The sequence below is a fragment of the Nipponia nippon genome, unplaced genomic scaffold (genome assembly GCF_047370975.1).
Source record: "Nipponia nippon isolate SJK-2023a ecotype South Korea unplaced genomic scaffold, ASM4737097v1 scaffold_6, whole genome shotgun sequence".
Lineage (NCBI taxonomy): Eukaryota > Metazoa > Chordata > Aves > Pelecaniformes > Threskiornithidae > Nipponia > Nipponia nippon.
Window position 1 is genome coordinate 40,147,701 of NW_028262380.1, and position 22,797 is coordinate 40,170,497.

The 22,797-nt window shown below is 36.6% G+C and overlaps 1 protein-coding gene across 1 annotated transcript in view; it reads left to right on the forward strand.

The window, feature by feature from the left end:
* The window catches only part of GPM6A (glycoprotein M6A), a 131,128-nt gene extending 123,536 nt beyond the window's left edge, over positions 1-7,592 (forward strand). The window contains exon 7 of the mRNA XM_009474803.2: positions 5,319-7,592. Coding sequence (XP_009473078.1) covers positions 5,319-5,471 — 153 coding nt within the window. The 3' untranslated portion in view covers positions 5,472-7,592. The remainder of the gene's footprint in view (positions 1-5,318) is intronic.
* The last annotated feature ends 15,205 nt before the right edge of the window (positions 7,593-22,797 follow it).

Sequence of the window (22,797 nt, forward strand, 5' to 3'; positions counted from 1 at the left end):
AATCACAAATAGGATTTAATGAAGTTAGTGTTTAATGAAGTTATCCACAACAGTAGCAGATCTCCACTGGACAATTTTAAGACTCGGCTGGACAGGGTGCTAGGCCATCTCGTCTAGACTGTACTCTTGCCTAGAAAGGTTGGACCAGGTGATCCTTGAGGTCCCTTCCAACCTGGTATTCTATGATTCTCCATATTTGTGAAATTTAACAAGACTTCTTAACCGAAAAATGAGATTAAAATACCAGTCCTTTACAAAAGAGAAAGCTTATGAATTTGTTGCACTTTAAAAACATTGCTTGCAAACAATTACTGTAAACTAGAATAGTCTATCTGACTGAAGTAGTAAGTATTTTGTATTTATTACCAGCCAGTAACAGTAGCGCATCATCAAAGAGATTGCTGAATAACTGAATTGGCAAAATCTGCTCTTTTAAATGACATTTTAAGTCTTGTCATTGATATACGCCACTATATCCTCACTTCCGGATTTGTGGACATTTGCAAGAATCAGATTATTTAATATGTGCAGATTTCTTTAACTCTTTTAATGTCAATATTTGTCATGAAATTCACCAAAGAAATCAGCTTGTTCGTAAATATTAAGACCATCTGTCACCAGGATACTTTTCACTAATCTGCATTTTTGAAATATATTTTAGAAAAATTTAGTCATTTATGGAAAAAAAAAAAACACACACACACAAAAAATATTTGTTAATACTTGCAAAACCATTTGGTCACAAGTCATAATCTTCCCATATCTACTACTTTAATCTGTCTCATGGTTTCAGATATTTATATGAATGTTAGAATTTTTTTCACAATTCACTAGCTGCCTCTTTAGTCTCCAAAGGAGAATGCTGTTTTGAGGTTCTAAAAGGGAACTGACCTACAAGTTAGGACTGATGTATAGAAAAACTCATATATTTTTTGCAGTATATGTCAGGGAAAGCTTTGTTTTGCAGAGAAGGAAAATATCAGATAGTTTGTTTTGAAAATTTATTATTCTTAGACTTCAGCCCATGATGAAAAAACACTGACGGAATTATTTGTGTTGCACATGCTTTTTTTGAGTCTTGAGAACAGAAAAAATAGCCAAGATTTTGAATAACGCTTAATATGGACTATGTATGATTCTGAACATTACTGTTCTTTCTCATATCTGAATGGACAATAAATGGATACAGAAATAATCATTGAAGTAATACATGTTAGTTTTACTGTTTTCAATGTTGTGTCAGATAGAAACAGAAGACATGAAGTTGTTTAAATGTAAATTCTAAAGGATTGATTGTAAGGCCACCAAGCATCCTGCCTGTGCTGTTTTCCCAAAACCACTACAGCAAAACTGAATTTTGAGATACACAGTTTCCCTTCTCAAAAGTTACCATGTGAGAGGTACTCTTCTGCCTGAACTTCCACAGAAGTTATGTCTTGTAAGATGGAGATGCAATCAATTCTGAAACAAGAACAGGGGAAATGTATAAGTGGTCTAGTTTCTCTCCCCGAGTAGGATTGTGTTCTTCTGCAGGATATTAGATGCGTGTAAGGGGAGGAAAAAATTATTTAGACTTCTGCCCTGTTAGGATAATGACATGTCCCAAAAGGAAAACAAAACCAAAACCCTTCCTAGCCTAGATACAATTCTACAGTTTTGAAAGATTGAAGCATACTTTCACCTTATGAAGAAATCTACGCAGGAATGTTTTATAGAATATGGAGAGATCCTGCACTGTCTTGCATATGTCTGTAATTGAAACATTCAGAGGCAGACTGCGGAAGCTGCCCTGCTTCAATTTGAATAAGCCTTGACAGGGCCCCACTGGCTTCAGGCTATTCAGGTCACAGAAGTGTGAAACACAATTAGACAGCCACTTAAAGATGACCTCCTTAGTGTGTTATCTAGGAACTTGGTGTTAAACAAAAAAACAAAGGTGGTGGGACTGCTAAACATATGTGTCATTATATAGCAGGGATATGTATTTGAGCTTATATTCATTATATAAGCTAAGTAGTTGCTTCCAGGAAAGTCATCCTACTTATAGTGAATGTGAACTCCAAGAGTTTTCAACAGTTATGCCAGAAATTTGGTTCTGTAAATTTTTAAGGAAGGGATGGGTGAAGAATGGGAGTTCAATGAAGGTCAGATTGTGGCCAATGTGCCTTCAGAATAGTTTGTCTATTTTTTTTAGTAGAAGAAAAATGCCAAGTGAAACTGCAAGACGTAAGGGTTAAATTTGTCTCTTTCTGGGTTGTTACCAAATATTTTGTGATGATAAGAAATGTGCCTATGTGGTCCCATTTTCATCACGTGTTCTTCAATTGCAAGGTTTTCTGGCAGATGTGTTTTAAAAGGTCAGGAAGATGTGAGTACACTGCTCAGGTACCCCCCACTTCTGTGACTCTCATGTCTACATCTGTTCAAGGTTCAGATTGTATTTTTTAATTGAAATGTTACCCTCAAAGGACCAGCACTGGTGTTTTCATTGGATGCAAATTGTAACTGTCTGAGATGACAGAATTGTTAGGATTACCAGCCTGTTTCCTTTGATTTTTCTCAGGAGTTTTACTGTGGAGGAAATTTAAGGCTTTTAGTTCAGTGCAATGGGGATTCAGCATTAGTGTCTCGCATTTGATCTAGAAATGCCTGAGCCGGAGACTACTCATGGTGAAAGCTTTTGGGACAGCTGAGTTAGATACAAGGTGTTTCTTTTTTCTGCATGCTAAATTATGACCAGGAAGTGTCCCAGAGTAACACACTACCTGCTGCCACCTCCAGCACTTGCACTATCATCACAGGTTGTGCTGCCAGTATTGTACTGTAGGTATTAAGAAACTCCTAAAGATATGTGGAAATACTACCTGTACTCTTTTCGTAGAGGTAAGATTCTCTGAACACTCCTTGCTACTTAATGACTCCTCAACTCAGACTGTACTCCTCAAATAAGGATTAACTGGGTGAAAGCTTGCCATAAACCACCAGGACAAAAAAGACACCGAAAATATTTGGTGCTTTGAAGGGTTTCAGAATGCTTTCCTTGATCTTAATTATCCAGATTAAGAAATAAATGTGCATTAGCCTGCACTAATCAGCAACAATTGCCACCAAACATTTGTGGAAAAAGCCAACATTGGCATTTCCAAAAAAGAAAGAACACACTAAATTGGTTCTGTTCATTTAGTATGAATCTAAGATACTCGTGTATCTACAACAGTCCAATATGAACAGGAGAATTTGCATAATCTCAAGGTGTTTTTAAGATTACTCTATTCCATTTTCCACTAATTGAATCCTAATTTAGTTTCTCGGTATCTTAGGTGAGGTGGAATCTTTTGATTTCAGGAAATTATCTGTGGCCTCTGAGGCAGTTGATTAACATAAATATAAGAGATGTTCTCATCAGGAAGTATCTGAAAGCCTGCTAGGGGAGGAATAAGTGTCCAGAGAGTCCTACAATAAACCAGTTGAATACCGTTACTGAACATTTTTATTTTCTGACTGAAGACAGAGCCAACAGAGCACATCCTAAACTGAGAAGGGGACAAGTTTTGAGACGGTCAGAGGCTCCTTGCAAGCAGGTCCAGCAGACTGAAGGTAGGACATTTGAGGTCCACCTTTGAAAGGAAAGCTTTCAAAGTCTGCAAATGTCCTGAAAGGCCCAGACTTGGAAACCTGAAGTGAACAGGAGAGCAGTTTGTTGCTCTAACAGGCAGCCAAAGTAGACTATAGATGGCCTATAGACTATAGAAGCATGAAGACTAAGCAAACTAACTCCAAAAGGGACTGAATGCAGATAGCATGTGACTGGCGCTGAAGGAGGAGTTTTGAATAAGGTATTTTTGGCAGCAGTATACTTTGAATAAAGTATTTTTGGAGGCCTCAGCTTCATTCCTTGTGCTGGCGTTGTGTTAAAATTTATCACTTGTTTCATCATTCATTGCCACCATTCAGAAGACTGGACATCTACCAGTTGTTAAACTCAGTCACTGGCAGCCATACCATGTGATTCTTATAAAGTACTAAGCTCCATCTCAAACGCAATTAGGGTGTTTTACGTCCTCTATTTATAATGAAAAACATTTGCAGAACATAGTTTTTCTACTGGTAAGATATCTTTAACTGACTTTCAGGTTAAATTTATTCAAAGCCACATGAAAAACATCTGTTCATGTGACAATATTGCCAATATTCTTTAATTGGTGTTTAATCTTCAGATGTATTCATAGACATTCTGTCCTCCCCATTTGCTAACATAAATAAGCCAAGCTCTCTGGGAGTGTATCGTCATAGCTCATCCAGTGATATGTGTTGGCTGCAAGTGAGTCAGGTCCAATCTCCAATACCCACCAATAAGTTGTATAATAATCACAGGCTGTGGGTTTTCTCCCCCTTCTTTTCAGATAATTTTCTATTTTGTTTTTGGATGGAACACTTGGAAAGCTCTTAATTTTGTTTTCTTAAAAAAATCAATAAATGTATTGTTACATATGCAAAAATTTACATGGAACATGAACATTGTTTCTGCTCCATTCAAGATGTATACAGAAGTTGTCTTTTAAAATCACACAAATCACTTTTTTTTTTTTTGTTTTCTATGCATTTTAAAGAATTGCATAAATAAATTGTGGTATAACTACTACAACAGTGAAATAAAATTACGAAATTAAATGGTGACGTGTGTGCCCTTTTAAGACCTCGAGTTTATTTGTAACTATATCTTGTCACATTTTGCCTAGCTGAACATATTTTTCAATTTTTGACTTTTTTTCCCCCAAATTAGCTGGTTTTGACAAAATAGCTAGGGAAAGAAATCATGGCTAAATGGAAAGTTAATGCTAACTTTAACAAGAAAGAAAAAGCAAATCTTTCTGTAATTATATTAGATAGGTAATCATAAGACTACAGATGTGTCTACGGCATATTTCTATCTTAAGCAACTACTTTAACAAATAATGATTCAATGGGGAAAAGTCTATAACAAATAACCAGAAGGCATTTTTTCCACATACATTTGCAGACTAGCTGAAATAGTAAAGCAGGGATGATTTGTTGATTTTTCAGTTCTTTTAACTTTTTTTATAGCCATTGCTACCAACTGCTAGTCACGGTGACAGTAACAGCTGTAAACTGAGTAATCTGAGGATTAATGAAGCTCAAGCTTGAACTTCACATCGTATTGCTATACTACTTCTTGACTTAACGATGCTTAGTTCCTTCTGTTGAAAACCCAATCTCTATCCTATAGCTTTCAAGTTTGAACTTGTCTATTCTGACTAGCTGTGTTGGTTCCTAACTCCGTGTTACCTCTCTTACAGGTCCATTATCTCATGGTCTTGTCTGCCAACTGGGCCTACGTGAAAGATGCTTGCAGAATGCAAAAATATGAGGATATTAAATCAAAGGAGGAACAAGAGCTTCATGATATTCATTCTACTCGCTCTAAAGAGCGGCTCAATGCTTACACATAAAAGAAACCTTGTCTTACTTTCTAACATGTGAATGCTTTGTTGTTTAACTAAAGGCCATTCAACCATTTTAAAAACAATTGAAAGTGCTTCTCACAAAAGATAGTTTGGGTGACTTACATACCACCCATGTACAATTCTTGGTTGTCTAGCACTTGGTTTCTTAATTAGTTCTTACTTTGTGTGACCATTCTCTACCACAAAGCTCCTAAATAGCCTTTCCTGAATCCTTTTGAGCTAATTAGTTCTGCTAGATCAAGGATACTAAACTATTGTCAAATACAAATATGTGTTTGATTTTTTTAATCACTTTGTATGTGTTATGCATAACACCTTTTGCATTGTTTCTTATATGTTTTTTGGAAAAAAAGTAGCTTTTTATACTTTTTAGTTTTGAGTTCAATAACTACTTTAACTACAGGTATACTTCAAAGGGACCATTGTACATGATGTACAATATATAAAGAAAACACTCTGATGACTTTCCTTTATATTTGGAAAACTTGCCAGATGGACCCTGGTCAACTTGAATGAAGGTCCTAAGAACGTTTTAAACAATTAAAGGTGCAATTTCTAAATTTGTAATAGTGGGTAAAAAAAAAAAAAAAGAAAAAAAAAGATAAAAAAACAAAAAAAGAAAAAAAAGAAAAAAGTGCTTCTTATCTTTGTTAACATTGTATTATTATTGATGTTTTTAAAGAATATTCTCTTGTTCCAAGTTCCATGGGTGATAATTCCTGTTTGTATTGTGAGCATGCAGACCGTGGTGCTAACAATGCATGGCCACTTGCCTTTTGAAGGAATTCAATACCACGGCTACCTGTTAAAGAGTTATGGTATATAGACAATTGTTAATTAAGTGATATAGTTATCCATAGTTTTTTACAGAATGATCTCTCTTTAATTCAATGATGGTTATGCTAAATTGGAGCTGTTCATGTGATGATGTAAGAAATTACTGCTTAGCTACATTTATGAAAGTAATATATCAAAAATACAGTGACCGTAGGAGTCAGATGTCTTTTTACCTGCTTTAAAAATTTAAATGGATTGCACCTGTCTGAACTGTAAAAGATATATTAAAGGAGACTTCCATAAATGTTATAGCTTGGCTTCTAGCTTTCCTACACATATTGGTTTACCTGTATTACGTTAAAGTAAGGTGAAAGACCACTACAGAGCTTATTATTTGAAAGTGTAGTAATATATTTGAACATTTATTTTGATAGGAAAATGTTATCAGAAAGATAGGTCATCTTAATTTGAAAGAATTGCCTGTATCAAAAACAAAACAAAAAACCCTATTTAAGAAAAGTCAGTATTATTGGACCAAATTTGATGGATTTTTTTTTTTTTTGCCTATTTCTAATGCTACAAGAATGCTGTAAAGTGTCTCTTAAAGTGATGTAGCCTGACAAGACATTTTTGTCAGTGTTAAAAATCTTAGGTAGTTTTGTGCACTTATTGGACCATTGTGAATTCTCTCTCAGTGTAAGTGCATTTCTAATAAAACTTCTTGAGTAAAACTCTTCTTTGTACTATTACTAGTCATGCATCATCAGTAATTTTTAACAATTCTTGTAGTAAGTAGAGGGTAATACTATAGTTATTCGTGGCATGATAATGCATTAAGTAGTATTAGTTGATTGATTTTTTTTCTTTTTCTTTTCTTTTGCTTGTTTTGGGGGTTTTTTGGTTGTGTTTTTGATTTTGGGTTTGTTTTTTGGTTGGTTTTTTTTTGTTGTTTGGTTGGTTTTTTTTTACACTTAGGCTGTCTTACGGGGTCAACAGTTTTCTGATAATGTGCAGTACCGGTATTACAGTTCTGCAAAAGTATTAGGAACCTCTTCTGGATTCTATATTGTAGTGTTTCAGTTTTGTGTCTTAAAACGTTTGTGCTGATTTTTAAAACTATGTCTTTTAAACTAATGTAATGATGTTAATGCTTTTGGCTCTTCTCTGGTATTAGAGTTTGTATTTTCACAAAGAATGCTTTGTAGCAGGCATTACAATTAATCTGTTTTGTACATAAATGTGCCAACAGCTTGATGGTGGCGTTTTTGAAATGTAGAACAAAGTGCTTGCAAAAATGTAATAAACACACTTGTGTACTTTGTGTACTTATTAATTGTTTGTGTTGTGGTTTTTCTTTGCCTATACTGGACAAATCATTGTAACCAGAGATGGAAGAAGCTTGTTCTTTCTATTGTCCTTGCTATTGGAGGACTGTTCTCAGTATTATACATTTTTTGTAAAACCTACTTTTAGATGTTCAAGGAGATAGTTCCTTTAGCAGAAATTATGAGAAGAGTAAAATTAAAAAAAATATTAATCTGGAGATGTTATATTAATTATAGAATATGTCTTTGTCAAATCTGTGACAAAAAAATCTTATTGTGATGAATAATTAAAAAAAAAATCCAAACTCTAAAGAGTTATATTTTTATCCCCTTTCATGACACAGTTTCCTCTGGCTGTACCTTTACAAATCACACATAGGTAAAAGTACAGTGTGTAGCCTTCCCATGGTTAGAAATTGTGCCTTGGTTTTGGGTAGTTTGTTCCACTGAATTAAAACTCTGCATCATTGCCCATGCGTGGACTACTTCAAATATGTCTCTTGTATTTAGTATCAGAATTTATATATCCTAAGAGAGTAAAATAATTTCTAAGAGCAGAATTTCATAGTCTAGGAAAGAGCATGGTAGCATGAGCCATAAATATTTTTAACATATCAGTTGAGAAAAACTGGGCAAGATTCACATTACTGTGGTGTCATTTGGAAAAAGCTCAAGAGAAGCTGGTCTGACGTCAGTTTGAATGTTGCTGAGGGTACTAACACTTGGATATTACAGTAGCTAATACTTTAAAGACTTGGTAACAATACTATATTACTTATGTGCATGTAAAGTAATTTAAATTATTAAGAGAAATCTATAGCTGTGCCAATTAACATGGTATCACTAAGGAAAATTAATTGAAATACAGTTCCACAGTTTGTTTCTCAGTTATATAGCTATTTGTGTGCTCTTAATGAGGACACGTGCCACAATGGCAAGCAATTTTTTGTCAGCAGTGCAAGCCAAGGGAATAGAGGAGCTTCCCACAGCACATCAGTCATAACTGATTCACTTCAAAGTCTGCGCACATTTGGTTTATTGCAGACTCCTCTCTGTTTGTTGACAGCCTAACCTGATTTATCCTGAGGTAGGTTGCATGGATCTTGATTTCTATAGACTCTTCTGTGCTTAGTCTAAACCTGTGACTATTTTGCTTTTCAGAAACAAGAAAAACAATTGTAGATGAACCTGTTTGGTGCAGGTTTTTGCTGCACAAAAGGGTGTAGTTCAATGAAAATTCAAATTTAAGAAGTTTCCAGCTCTAGATCCTCAGTTTTGCATTTTCTTCACAGTTTACTATGCCCCATCAATAGTGCTAATAGCATGTTACAAAACAGATTGAAAAATTGCTTGAGTTAGAAATCCTTCCCACCCATTTTCCCCTACCCACATTGCCTCATTTTTTTGCACAAGTTTATTTTATCCACCATCAGGATCATATCATCATTTCTGTTTTCAGAAAAATCAGCATGATTTAGGCAATACTGAAGTGCACTGCAGCCGTGGGAATGCGTATCCGCAGCAGGGGTGGAAAGAAAGGGAATTTTTAAGCCAGCCTCATTCCTGAGGCCAATGTATCATACAGTTGGGTGGTATAGTTAAAAGCAGGAGGCACTGAAATGATTTGCTAATTTCATATTTCTAAATAGTTAATGATTTTTTTTTTTTGTCACAAGAGCTAAAATAAAACCAGAAGATTTCTACTATAACTGGAAATATATCTATTAATTCATTGGTTTTAATAATAGATGCAATTATTAATCTTGACTTAGAACACTTATTTAAATTGTCATATGTATGCATTGGTCATAAGTATTTGTTCACCATGACCATGGTTGCAATTCACCTTCAGTTGGTATAGTAGATTTTAGGACAGAACACTTCTGTATTGTACTTCCTATAACAATCAACGGCAAAAGTTTATAGAGTTCTTTCCATCATTAAGATCCAATGCATTTTTCAATTATTCATTTCTAGGTTACCACGAGTATTAATATAGCTGGTTTTCTGAAGAACACAGCTCCATTTAGCTAAGCCATAAAAGAGCAGACTATAATGCATTTCATCCCATGAGGGGGAAGGTGGTGTTTATACAAGCTCTCTCTTAAAAAAAGCAATATTTTATTTCCATTGGGTTGCACAGAAACCCCGCAAATAGATATTGTTAGGCAGCAAACTAATTTATGTCTCCAGGTGATATCACATTTCAGCACTGCCTCCATTTTAGGTAGATATCAATTGACGAGAACAAGCTCAAAGCACTTAATATATTTAACAGCTCTTTCTGTCCCATGTGAATTCTTCTGACTTGTATTTGTTACAAAGGAGGAACTCCAGCAGTTTCTGAATTTTGAGATTTTCAGCTACAGTCTCTTGTTCTTTCAGATATTGGCAGAGGATCCCAACACTTCAGAGGATTACTCCTGTCTTTAACAGTTATTAACAACGATGGCAACAGGTAAGTGATTCTGCTGGTACAGTGAGAGAGCTGTTTCCTAGTAGAGAAGTGGATAATCTTCAGTTTACAGTAGTCTAAGCATCAGCCAGGAGACTTTCAGCTATTCTGCAGGGAGAAATTTGTCCTGAGAAAATGCTTCTGCCCACATTGTAGAAGCTGCTGTGGACTCTTTCCCCAAGTCAAGTGAAGTCTGGCCAGATACATGTGAGCCCCAGGGAAGATCATTTTAGTTGTTCTTTGAATCGGCAGTTCTGATCTGCCTGCTTTTCTTTTGCATTGCTGAACTTTCTGTGGCTGAAAGGAATGATTTGGGGGCAGGTATATCTCCTCTACTAGTGGTGAGGTAATGTTAAACAGAAGCTCTTTTCACAGCAGCTGCCACAGCTATAGCAATGACACAGCAACAACTGAAATTTTGCCACTAGATCCCAATCATACTAAAAAAAGACTTGAAAAAATTAACAAGAGGCTTGCACGAATATCGTATGGTTCTGCATGTTGAATTACGCAAGCCAGAAATGCTGCGTAGGCCAGAAAAGTGATGATAAGAGCTAGATTTTCCAGTGTGTCTAAATGTTTTTTCTTCTCAGCTGTCCAGGAAAAATGATACTTATATACTTATCACTTTCCCACAGTTAATAGAGAATATTTTGGTCTCTGAGATGGCAAGTCCTGCATTTTTTTAAAGAGATTTACTCACCCATGTTTCTTCTTGAGGATAAATATTAATTTAAGAATGAATCTCTTCAGGGAAAAAAAATTATCCTCAACAAGTTCATGTCCCAGTTAAAACATGCAAATCAATGCCTGGAATTTTGTAATTCAGCCAGTTTAGTTTGCATGTACAATCACACCCTCACAAGTTCTGTCTTTTGGAATAATAAACTAAATCACATGGTTAGACACAGAGGCAAATTGTCAGGTTCATCAGCTGGCTGGTTTGAGCTGATTAAGCAGACTGAAACCTTTCTCAAGAAGGCAGTGTTGAACCCCTCATATCAATGCCATCTTTTGAAACATGAAACATGTTCGGCAGCAATACCTCATTAAGGTATTTATTTCATGTATGTGTTCTCCTTCCGTGATTTGCTTTTTCTCCTTGACATGCTGTTCCTTCTGCTGTATTTTTAAGTGGAACTGAAGCAACATAAAACTTGCCGCTACTGAGAAGGGGAGATCTCACCAATGCGACAGAGTGGTGTACCACATGGCTGGAAACAGGGATGAGGACAGTGAAAAAGAGCAAGACAGGGACAAGGAAATGTAAGATTTTCCCTTCCTAGTAAGCCCTAGCTGCAAGCTAATAAGCTGGGCTCAGGACCTGTACCTTAATCAAAGAATTATATACAGGTATGCCTCATAGGACTCATGGGCTCAAGGAGTCGTGAGAGTTTCTGACAAGGTACAAAGGGCAAATACTGCCTGGAACATACTGATTTCGGGCAGTCTGAAGCCATGTTTCTCCTTAAAGGAGCAGATGGACGAGAGAAACCTGTAGCTGCAAGTCATCTTTAATTGTCGCAGTCGGACCAAGTCACTGGTGGTCTGGCCATGTGTTCGCAGTTTCCCTTCCCAGCATGAGTAACAGGATGGCAGAGCAGATGTGTCACATAGGCAGCTGCATGGAGCAATCAGGTAGAGTTTGTGTCATTTAAAGCAGCTCAGGGGATGATGCAGAAGAGGACCACCACTGCAGAGGTAATCCTGGCCCCACTGAAGCAAGGCTGTATTTCACTAACAGAAGAGAACAACGTCAGGATTTGAGGTAAAGCAGTCTGGAAAATCTGGTGTTTGTATCATTTGTTTACAACCAAGTGAGACGTGTTAGGATTTTTTGCAAAGTAATAGTTAAAATTAAGTGATTGCATTTTTCATATCTGTTAAATATACACACACACACGTGCATACAATATATAGTCTGATAAATAGATTTTTTTTTTTAATATACAGTTAAAGAGTGCTCTGTTGTCTGAAATTGTACTATTCCAGTTATAGAAGAAGAGTCAGCTGAGGTCCTGCAGACTTTTATAGTATTCTGATGTCCTGTGGGCCTTTAAACCCATTATCTTTATTCAACAGGGTTTTTTTAGAATCTACAGTAAAAAAATACAATTAATGGGTACCTGGATAAATCAAATACACTTGAGAAGACACAGCATGACTTTTATAAATGGAAGTCTATTAACAAACCTGCTGGAGTCTTTTGAGGGTGTCAGCAGCCATGTGGTTATCTGCAGTCTCTTTCATTTCCAATTTATTTAGACATCCAAAAGGCTTTTGACATAGTTTCTTGTCAAAGTATTTTAAGACTAATCAACCATAGGCAAGTCCTTGTACGGGTAAATAATTGGTTAACAGATAATAAATAACAAGTTCTTACACTGGAGGAAGGTCATTTTTGGACTCTGGCTTCATCTTTGAAGATGGTTGGTCCTGATTCTGCACAGAAACCTCCATCACTCTCAGGAAGAGTATCTAGTCATTTCTGTGTTTTGTAAGGATGGTTGTTTTGGACTTCTCTGTCTTTTGGGACACATGGCTCTCTTTTCCTCGATCCTAGTTTGAATTCATCTTACCTTAGTAATTCTTGATGCAGGGGAAAATGTTTCTGCTGTGGGTGGTGAGCAGCAACCTGTTTCCTCACTGAAGAGCTGCCACTTCTATTGCCCCAATACTTCTCTTTAGCTACGTGGCATGCTCTGTACTGAACACACCCATATGCATCCCCTCCTCCTCCTTACACAAGTTTGTAACAGCTGTATAGTCAGAGAATAAACCTCCATGCTACGCCAATATTAATGCCACCCTTAAAGGAAAATAGGAAATTCAGATGAACTTTTCTTACAAGAAATGGCATTTATTTCACTTTACCATAAGTATCAGATACTTGTGCAAATGATAAGATAATCTATGAAAATAATAACAGCTTTGACTCTTGTTTATGAGCCTATTCAGCTTGTTTTGATGTCTGCTAATAGCAGGCCTCTGGGCCTTCATGATGTTATTTTTTTCTCCCTTCAGATCTTCCAAACAAGCTGATGGAAATGTTAAGCATCATAGTACCTGGGATTTCTCCCAGAATTTAATGTGTGTGTAAGTATGTACGTGAGCAGAATTTTTTTTCCCTGTCTTTCTTTAATAAACTAAATACTGTTCTTCCCCTCCCTATACAGTCTCTGGAGTGTAACCTCCGGTGCTGTAACTTCATGCTTGCTTTGTCCTAACCCTTTTCCTGGTAGCCCCCTTCACCAACATGTCTCTGCCCCCGGGGAAACCATTGCTGGGCCCAGCTCCCACCTTCGTCTCTGCACATCAGGTCTGCTCCGGCAGCGGGCAGCTGAGAATGGCGTTGGGATTAATCTTACCTGACTCTGAGCACACGTGAAGCTGTACCCAGTTAAGTCCCTGCCACAGTTATTCATCATGCTTCTCCTGACACGTTCTCAGCCTGATTATTCAAATTTGAGGAATAAGCAGTAATGTGGGTACCCTGTGAAGACTATGGAGATGATGTTAAGTAAGGAGAAAAATCTGGGCTCCTTAAAGAAATTTCTATCATCCTTCAGTATTCTTAGTGTAAAAATAAGAGAAAACCAGGAGATGGGGGAATCTTTATAGAGACAATGTCATGTTACCATAAATCCTATGCAAATTTGTGCTATGCAATACTTTTCAATTGATATTCAAGATTTATTGTTGTTCTTTAAAATCAAACAAAATCATAAATAATAACATTAGACAAAAGAATATTTTCCTAAATCTGGGGAGGGGTGTTCATCTGGGTCAAAGCAGCTGATAATAAAAACCCCAAATCCACTAAGTTCATGAAAACACTTTTAAAGTAATAATGTGAGTTCATACCATAATTTATATGATATACTTAAGTGAACTATAGGAGGTGTTAATAATTTTCCTTAAGGAAAAAAGTTTATTGAAAAAAGAGAATAAAAATTCTCCTTATTTAAAATACAAGACTGACTAACAGTATTCAGGAATGACATGCATGTTCATGTTCTGGTAATTTGTGTACGATGTGATATTTTTGCATTTTGACAATAAATACACAGATTCATAGATCTATTTGTATTTAATTCCATTAAAATATAATAGAGAGCCACGTGCATTGATGGAGCCATCAAACTGTGAAAGTCGTCTCCTCTTTCCAAAGGTTTCCCTGTGTGCCATGGGGAGCAGTAAGAGTTTGTTCTCTGCATTAGTCTCTTTAACTGGATTAAATTCTTGAGAACAAAATCCACTCAGTTCCTGGACTAGTACATGGGCCAAATCTGTGGGACAGGTATTTATGAACATACATGCAGACAATTTGACTGTATTCCAGAAGATTACAGTTAAACTCTATGTCACAGATTTTGCCAGGAGGCTAACTGAGAAGATTGCATAATTTGTGACTCTTTTTAGGGTCATAGTCCTTCTAATAAATATATGGTTTTGTGTTCTTCTATCCAACTGAAAAAAAAAATTAAAGAAAAAAAATATAGAGAGCCTTCTGAGTGAAAACAAATCTGTGTTTGATCCAACATTGTTTTGGATACTGCTTGTGAATTTTTGGTTCGATGCTAGACAGGGACAACAAATACATAATCTAGTGTTACACTTTAATTTGATGAATGTTGCAGAGATTATTCTTTTCTTCTCCATTATGAAGCATAGATCATGGTTAACCAGTATAACAGAATGTATTGCCTTGAAAATCTGCTGTCAAAATTCCCGTTTGCTTGCAGAAAGGTACCCTTACTTATTCTATATTTTTATTTTGGCAGATGAAGTCCTGAATTCATATACTTAGAGCTGACCTAATTTAATTTCTTCTGTGTTGTAATTAGAGAGACTTTGTCAATAGCATTCCGTTTGTTTGATGTTGAAGTTTTTGGTCATTTTAAAAACATTGTTTATTATTTTTTTAATACGTTATTTCTGCATGAATTTTTGAAAATGCAATAATCTCAGCTTTATTTCTTTCTAGGAATTTGTTCAGACTGCGAAATCTAACTAAACTAACTAAATGTACTTATCCTTTCTTTTTAAAGCATTCTAATTTTCAAAAGGTCTCTGAAGATCAAAGTGAATCTTTCTTCTGCCTAAACGATTTCATTCACAAAAACCTGGGTGTAATCAAGTAGAAGTGCTGTGGTGACACTGAAATTGGATATTAGACATATTTTTCTGTCCTGAACTACATGTCAGCATGTGCTGCAAATAGCCTGTGGAGTGCCCTGCTGGTTAAACAACCATCCTATGAAATTCAGGCAGTTTGTTTCTTACTGACCAGACCCATCAGACCTGTCTGATGTAAGTTAAATAAACATCAGTGAAAACCCTAACAGAAGTGAAACTATTATGGAATTAATATTTTTTTTCTGCCCATATGACAGAGATCAGTGTTTTAATCATAGCCGTGTAAGACACCATTGTGGGTAAACTGAAAGCATGTTGATCTTCATGCTCATTCCTCATTACATTTAAGTATCTTTAAATATGACAAAAAAAAATAAACACAGCACAAGGAGATTACCCACGTAAGGTATTATTTTGTAGCTTTTAACGACAATGAGGAAAATGGTTGAAGGGGAAGACTGTGGTAAATCCGTTACTGAAATTTGTAGAATACTGACATCTGGTGGTAAAAACACTTAAAACAGAAAGATGTGGCTAATCAGTCACTTCGACAAAGTATGATTTTAAATAATAGCTTTCAGTAGACTATTCCAATCTGTTTCTTTTCTTGTTCTGTATATTTAGAAATTATTCTGTAACACAGCTTAAACACATCCAAACACTCTGTCTTTATATAAATATATACGTAGATTAAATCTTAGTCATTATTGGTAAATTGACAGGAAGCGAATAAGTAAAGGATTTCAGTGGTGAACCTGATTTCTTGGCATGACTTACTATTCTAAAAGGATTTTTTAACTTTTAGCAGTTTTTGCCACCTACTTTAGAAATGGCATTTGTATATAAGTATTGCTGCAAGATAATATTCTAAATCACACACACACACCCCCAATACTACTTATTTGTCTAGTATGGGGTGCTTTTTAATATTGCAGATACAACTTATAAAAATGCTATTTATGATGTTTACTTACCTTACCTGGTGGGAAAACAAGACTGCTGGCCTTTTATGAATACTTTATCACTTTCTAGAATAAGCATACATTTAATTAAAATAATGAGTGGTAGTAGCGGCAGCTTCCAGCTATATCTAGATCTTATTTGGCATTAAAGCAACTAGCATAGCTCTAGATAAACTTGGAGCAGAGCTGTGCTTGGTTAAAAAGCCATGGATGGTCTCATGAGACAACGACGAGACAACTCAACTTGGTATGGATTGTGGTAAGTGGTGTTACCTCCGTAGACATGGGAGTTGCATGTTAAGCTGCCTTGATATCTAGCTAGCCAAGCAGCTGTTCAAACCCAAGTTGTGTTCTCACTAGAGCCTAAAACATAAAGGGGGACAGACTGGATGACACTTATGGTCATTTTAGATGCCTTAGGGTATCTCTCCTGGTCTTCAGCTACTACTCCAGAAGGTGTGTCAAACATGACGTCTCACATCTGTTAGCCCTGTGAAGGGCATCAAACACCCTAAACCATGCAAAATGACACTAAATTACTAGGCTTAGGTAAGTGTCTTGCATATCTGGATCTCCAGTGTTTTGTCTGGGGCTTCTCAGTAAAGGGAATTCAGTAGAGGTAACCCTGCTGCTGCTGCCTCTGGTTCAGGCCTCCAGTCTGGGCTCCTTGGCAAGAAGACAATACAGGCAAATCCATCTGTGGCTCTTCTGGCTCTCACAGGATCCCGGCTGGAGGAACATGTACATACATCACGCATGTAGCCCTGTTCTTGATATAGCATTTCCTCTTAACAGATAATTAAAATATAGATCTGATTAAATAAGGAAAATAGGAAGGATTACATCTTAGGGCAGATGAGAAACTTAACCTTCATGTTCTGGTGTCTTCATAAAGCAGACTTACTTGATGACTGAAATTCAAAAGAATAATTATATTTAATGTTAAGAAAAACATTTTTTAAAATGCATTAATTCAATTCAGCTGTGTTTTTTTTTAAATGAGGGGAACCTTATCAGGAATTAAGTCATTATCAAAACAAGATTTTAGCAAGAGGAGCAAAACCTTTGAAATAAAAAATGAGCTAAATGCCTTGCCAAACATGTAATTTGCTTAGTTCTTCCTTAGTTCAGTTTAACAATGAACAGTCCCTTCCCAGGAGGAAAATTCCAGGCTAGCACGAAAATAGTGTTCTAAATAAAATTGTCAAAATGTATTGTGATATTTTTAAGTATGGCAAATGTGCCTTTGACACTGCTTAATTTTAGAAAATACTTAAGCTTACTTGCATATAGATCTTGTCTAGATGACAATAGCTGGCATAATTACATGTTGGTTTCTTGTTTGATTGAACCAATTGTTAAGCTGAATTGGAGACATTCCTCAGAAGAACTTGTTTTCTCCCCTAAAATAACAAGCATAAAGAACTTAATTGTTGGTCATAAATATGTATTTATCACTTCTGGACCCCACTGCATTAAGACTTTCCAGATATCCAGACTAATTTTATTTGAATTTAGGATATTGTACTTTTGTCTTTAATGAAGTATTCTGTAAAACTCTTTAGCTAAGCCCTTGCTTCTCTATGAGTTTTAGTGGAACTGTTGTTTCAAAGAGCAACGCTCTTTGCTTTAGTAGTTTTGTTGGTTGGTTGGTTGGTTTTTTAAGATTCGTAAAAAGAAGCATATGATTTATCAACATCCTGAAAGAAGGGTCAGTAACTGTTACCACAATTTTTATTCAGTCTAGTATACATGAGAAAAATGTGAATTACATCTTACCGGAGATGTTCTGACTGGTATTGAAAATTACTTTCTTTTACTGTAAAGTCTTCATTTATTTAACATCAAAGAAAATGCAGAAGTGACATTTTCATCACTTTTAACATCATAGTTTCCAGCAAGAGTTAATATGGTAATACAAACTCTTGCTGTACCAAATGTAAAGGTCTAACAGATTAATTATTTGATTCCATTACTATATGAAAATATAGATTGTTAATGCAGCAATATGATAGAGAATGACTTTATTATAACTTGTATACTAATGTAAAAAGTCATTTGAGTATAAAATACTGATTTATCATTGACTATCCATATTGCTTGATTCGATAGGCATTTACTGAGATGTTGTAGGCTATCCCACTTGACCTCCAGTTGCCAGTACAGAAAGATGTAAGTCTCCTGTAATTCTTATGCCAGATCCATCGAGACAACTGCCACCTTCATGCACATATCGCAGGTATGCTAGGACATCATCTCAGAAGGCACTACGTGCATTCAGGTGGCTGAGTTGAACCTAAGATCTAAACTGGCTATAGCAAGATCTTATATACAAACAGCTAAACTCGGGTGTTCAAGCATCCTCATACTTCAGAAACTTCCAGAAGTAGGAGTGTTATTTGAGAAATAAATACATGATCAAAATGTACAGAGGTCCAGGACTAATAAAGGGGTGCTATAAGTATTTTACGTTTTTTTGTGATAAACCCAAGGTCCAGGACTAATAAAGGGGTGCTATAAGTACTTTACATTTTTTTTGTGATAAACCCAATCTAGGCCAAGAAGTACGACCTTATGAACTCAAGCTAGTTTAATTAGAATACAAGTCTAATAGCCAAGAAGACTCGGGGTACAGGTCTCCTCTCTCCTTGCAGTTAGGGTTTGATATACAGCAAGACATCCAATGCTGAGCAATATCTGCTTGCATATCAGAGCTGGGTCTGCTATACTGTTTGCTTCCTTCTGCACACAAATCCTAAATACCAGAGGCAATGTCTTACTGAGATGTCTGGAGCTGTTTTCGCTTTTGGAGATCCTGTTTTGCCTTCCTGCAGACTCAGGCAGACATTCATGTAGCAGATATGATGGGGCTATATTTTTAAGGTTTTCAAGTGAAACCTAAAGGCTAGAGGTGAAACGAAAGGTATGCTATGAAATACACAGAACTCAAGATAAACGCCTTCACAAGCTTTTCAAGCACAGAGCACAGGGAAGAATAGCAAATGACAAAGAAACAAGGACGACAAGTGAAAAGGGAGAGGCAAAAGAGCTGAATCTCTGTACTCTATTAGAGGAAAGAGGTTGCTGAGATGTGACCATATGAAGCAGAGCAGGAGGGCTGCAATATATGACTTGGGTCTGAACAGTTCAAGCAGAAAAAATGGCTAGAGAGAGGTCATCAGTGAATCTGGGCTGAGAAGGGATCCTCACTGGGTTCCTGAACCCTAGACTTCCTTTCTGAAGCGACCGAGACATAGGCTTCTTCACAAACATTTTCTCTTAGAAGCAATTCAAAACTGGCTGCACGGAAAGCCAGGCTCTAAGTCCAGAATAAGGCACCCAAATAAGTGACTAGACGAATTAAAAGACAGAATATCTGAAGTCAAATTTCTAGTTCAAGGGGAAATGCTGGCAGAGTTTAAAAGCAAATTAGCTGCCAAAACCTGAGTTCAGTCGTTCCCCCCTCCCATCCCCAAAATGTGTGAAATATCTTCCTGCACTCCTCTCGTCGTTACTTTGCAGCCTCTGCAGTCTGGAAAGAGTCCTGGAACTTGGCTTCTGTCACTAAACGCAGGTAAAGGGACTGTCAGCACATAGTTTTAAAACATACTTATCTGATCACTTTATTTGGTGCACTACATTTTCCATATATTACTACTTATGCTTATGATGACAGCATCTCTCCTTAACCGCCACATAACCACCTGTGCTACACATAGGCTGTTAAACATTTTGTTAATTTGTGTACGCCTATCTCAGAGTTGGTGTGGAGAGAGGAGAGCAAACTATTCCAATGAACGGGTGCAGGCAATGAAACAGATGGATGTGCAAAGCAATTGATGGAAAAATGGGCAAATGGGTATTGCCAGTAAGGCAAAGAGGTTGTGATAAGAAAAAGAAGAGAGAAGACAAAATGAGAAATGACAGGGTAACAACAACTAAGGGCCTTAAGGGAATGGGAGTGAATCAGAGCTTGACACGATGTAGCAGGGAGCCCTGAGAGTAAATACAGAGCAGGGACAGGTCATGCCCAGAACAAGGGACGGTGTGAGAAACCCACTGAAGCGGGGAGATAATCATCAATCTGGTAGGAGACTAGAGGGCAGATTTGAATGAGCAGGAAAGAATTGAAAAAAAAACATGTGCTGATAGATGTTGAGATGAGATACGTAAAACTATTTAGCAGTATTTGGAGATCCTGGACATGAGTTCAGAGAAAAAGTAGTCATGGACAAATTACAGACTGTGAGACTTTGAAATGAAAAATAAAGAGCTGTCAAGAGACATTCAAATATCTCTTTACAGTAAAACATCTGGCAACACCTGTAATAAGGCTGAAATACAAAGCTAAAAGAAAGATGAAAGATCTTCCTCTGCAAGTCTGTGAGTCACTTTGCAATCATTGAGACCGAGGAAGATCACATAAGAACAGGGAGCAGAATGAAATAAGAGTATTTCCTTTTGAATCTATCTGTAACATCAGAATTATAGCAAGCAGCAAAAAAGATTTTAAACCTCTGACAGAATTTCTCTACCATGTTTTAGAAAAGTTGTGTAGAGTATTAAGAATTTAGACAGCATATAATTACAGGAAATAAAACAAGCATTCCCAAAGGTAATTTCTTTCCATAAAAATGTAAATGTACTTTATACTGCTGTTTATCCAGGCTTCTGTAGTTTGCTTTTCTACTCAATGACTTTGGAAATGGAAAATGTCTTACTATATTGAGGCTGAGTCTTCACATTTCCAAAACCTATTAATGTACCACCGAACACCACAAAGGGATTTATAGCCTGTGTGATTAAGCTGGTACCACTTGCTGGTAATGTTTTTAAATTATGAAGCAATAGTAATGAAAACGATAAACCTAACAAACCCAAGGAAATTAAGTATAGTGCAAATGTTTGCTTTTAGGTTCAGAAGGTGTCATACTATGATATTTGTGTCAAGACATATCCTTTATGGAAAATGGATTTGTCTGCGCTGCTGCCCAGCCAGGAGGAAAGCAATGGGCTGGTCCCCCAGGAGGCACACAGCTTCTCCAGCTTTCAGCCAGAGCCGATGCAGAGCTCGTGCCGAAGCCTTCTAGATCCATCTTAGGAGCCTCTCTGATATGAGGCGAAGGACAAGGCAACACCAATATTTGTCTTCTAATACCTGCTCATTTTGTTATGTAATCATCCCAATTGTCCTTATCAGCCTCTCTGCTTTGTCCTTTTGTTGCTGTTTTGGGTGATAAGAATTGCCTGCTGTGCTACTTTTCTGTGAAGCCTTTCATTCAAAGGGGGACTGTTCTCTGGCCCCTGATAGATGATGATGTGCACACAGCGTTTCACGTTGGCTAGTGTTATGTCCCAGTTTCCTTTTGTCTGCTGCATTTTCTTTTCTACACAGTTTTCCAGCTCTCAGGAATGCAATTTTTATCCTATGTTTGTTTAGCAATAAGCACAAAACCGTACTGCCTTGAGGATGCTATGCGATACAAATATTAGATACTTTTAAATGAAAGTTATGAAAGATTGCCTAGTGCCTTACAAGTGTTTCTGGTCTATGCTGGTAAGGGTCTGTTCAGATTAGCTGGAGGATACTATAATAGGCAGAGGGAAGTGGTAGCCAGAAATTCGTGAAATTCAGAAATGTTACTATTTCAGTGTGTGTAAATAGAATGAATAGTTTAAATTTCAAAAATTTTCAAAAAAAGAAAAAACTCTAAAAATACGTTGCCTTCTGCATTGTGTGAACACATCCTTCTGTATTTTTGTTGCATTCTATTTGAGAAATTCTGAAATGGAAATATTTTTTTCAATCATTAAATTATTTTGCTTTTCCTCACATGAATGACAATTCAGGCTTCCAGTATCTCCTTGCAGGGCTGCCATGGTGCCATGCAGACTTGGCCATCAGAGCTGGTTGGCCCATAATGCAGATCTTCACACAGCTTTCAGAGCATTAGGGAGCTCATCTGAGGGACTGAAGGCTCACGTTACCTCTTCCCCAAAGCGCCATTCAAAGGAAACAGTATAATGTCTTAGGATTTTTAAAATCAATTTGAAATGAAACATGTCGGGTAGCTTTGGGTTAGGTAGAACCAAACCAAATCAAACCAAACCTCTTGATTTCAGTTTCAATCAAATCCACTTGGAAAACAGTTTCCCAAATAACAGTTTTGTTTGGAAGAAACTATTTTCATGAGAGGAGTCACTCCAGCAGAAAATAACTGGTTACCTACTGTATTAAGGCTTTATAATAATTTTTTTTCCCCTGAAGGCTAAAACCAGATCTCCTCCTGCCATCTGGTGTTGTCACATAGAGTGGTGGGAATAGTTACCCATGGCATTGTGTAAGTTTCATAATATTGTACTTTCTAAACAGCCTTTAAACAAGGAGAAAATATTTAGTATATGATACAGTTTTTAAGCAAGTATGGGAGATTTTGTTTGTGAGACTGAAAGATGATTCTAAACCCTATCCTTCTCACTAATTTAATAATGATATAAAAATGGCAATGTTATACTAATTGTATGGACCTTTTACTCATGCAAATACTCATATGAGAAAAAAATTTCTGGGGTTAGGCGCTATGCCAGAATGTCAGCCGGAGGTCCGTTTAGGTCTCTGCTCTATGTATGCTTACATATCTGCCACTCCCAAA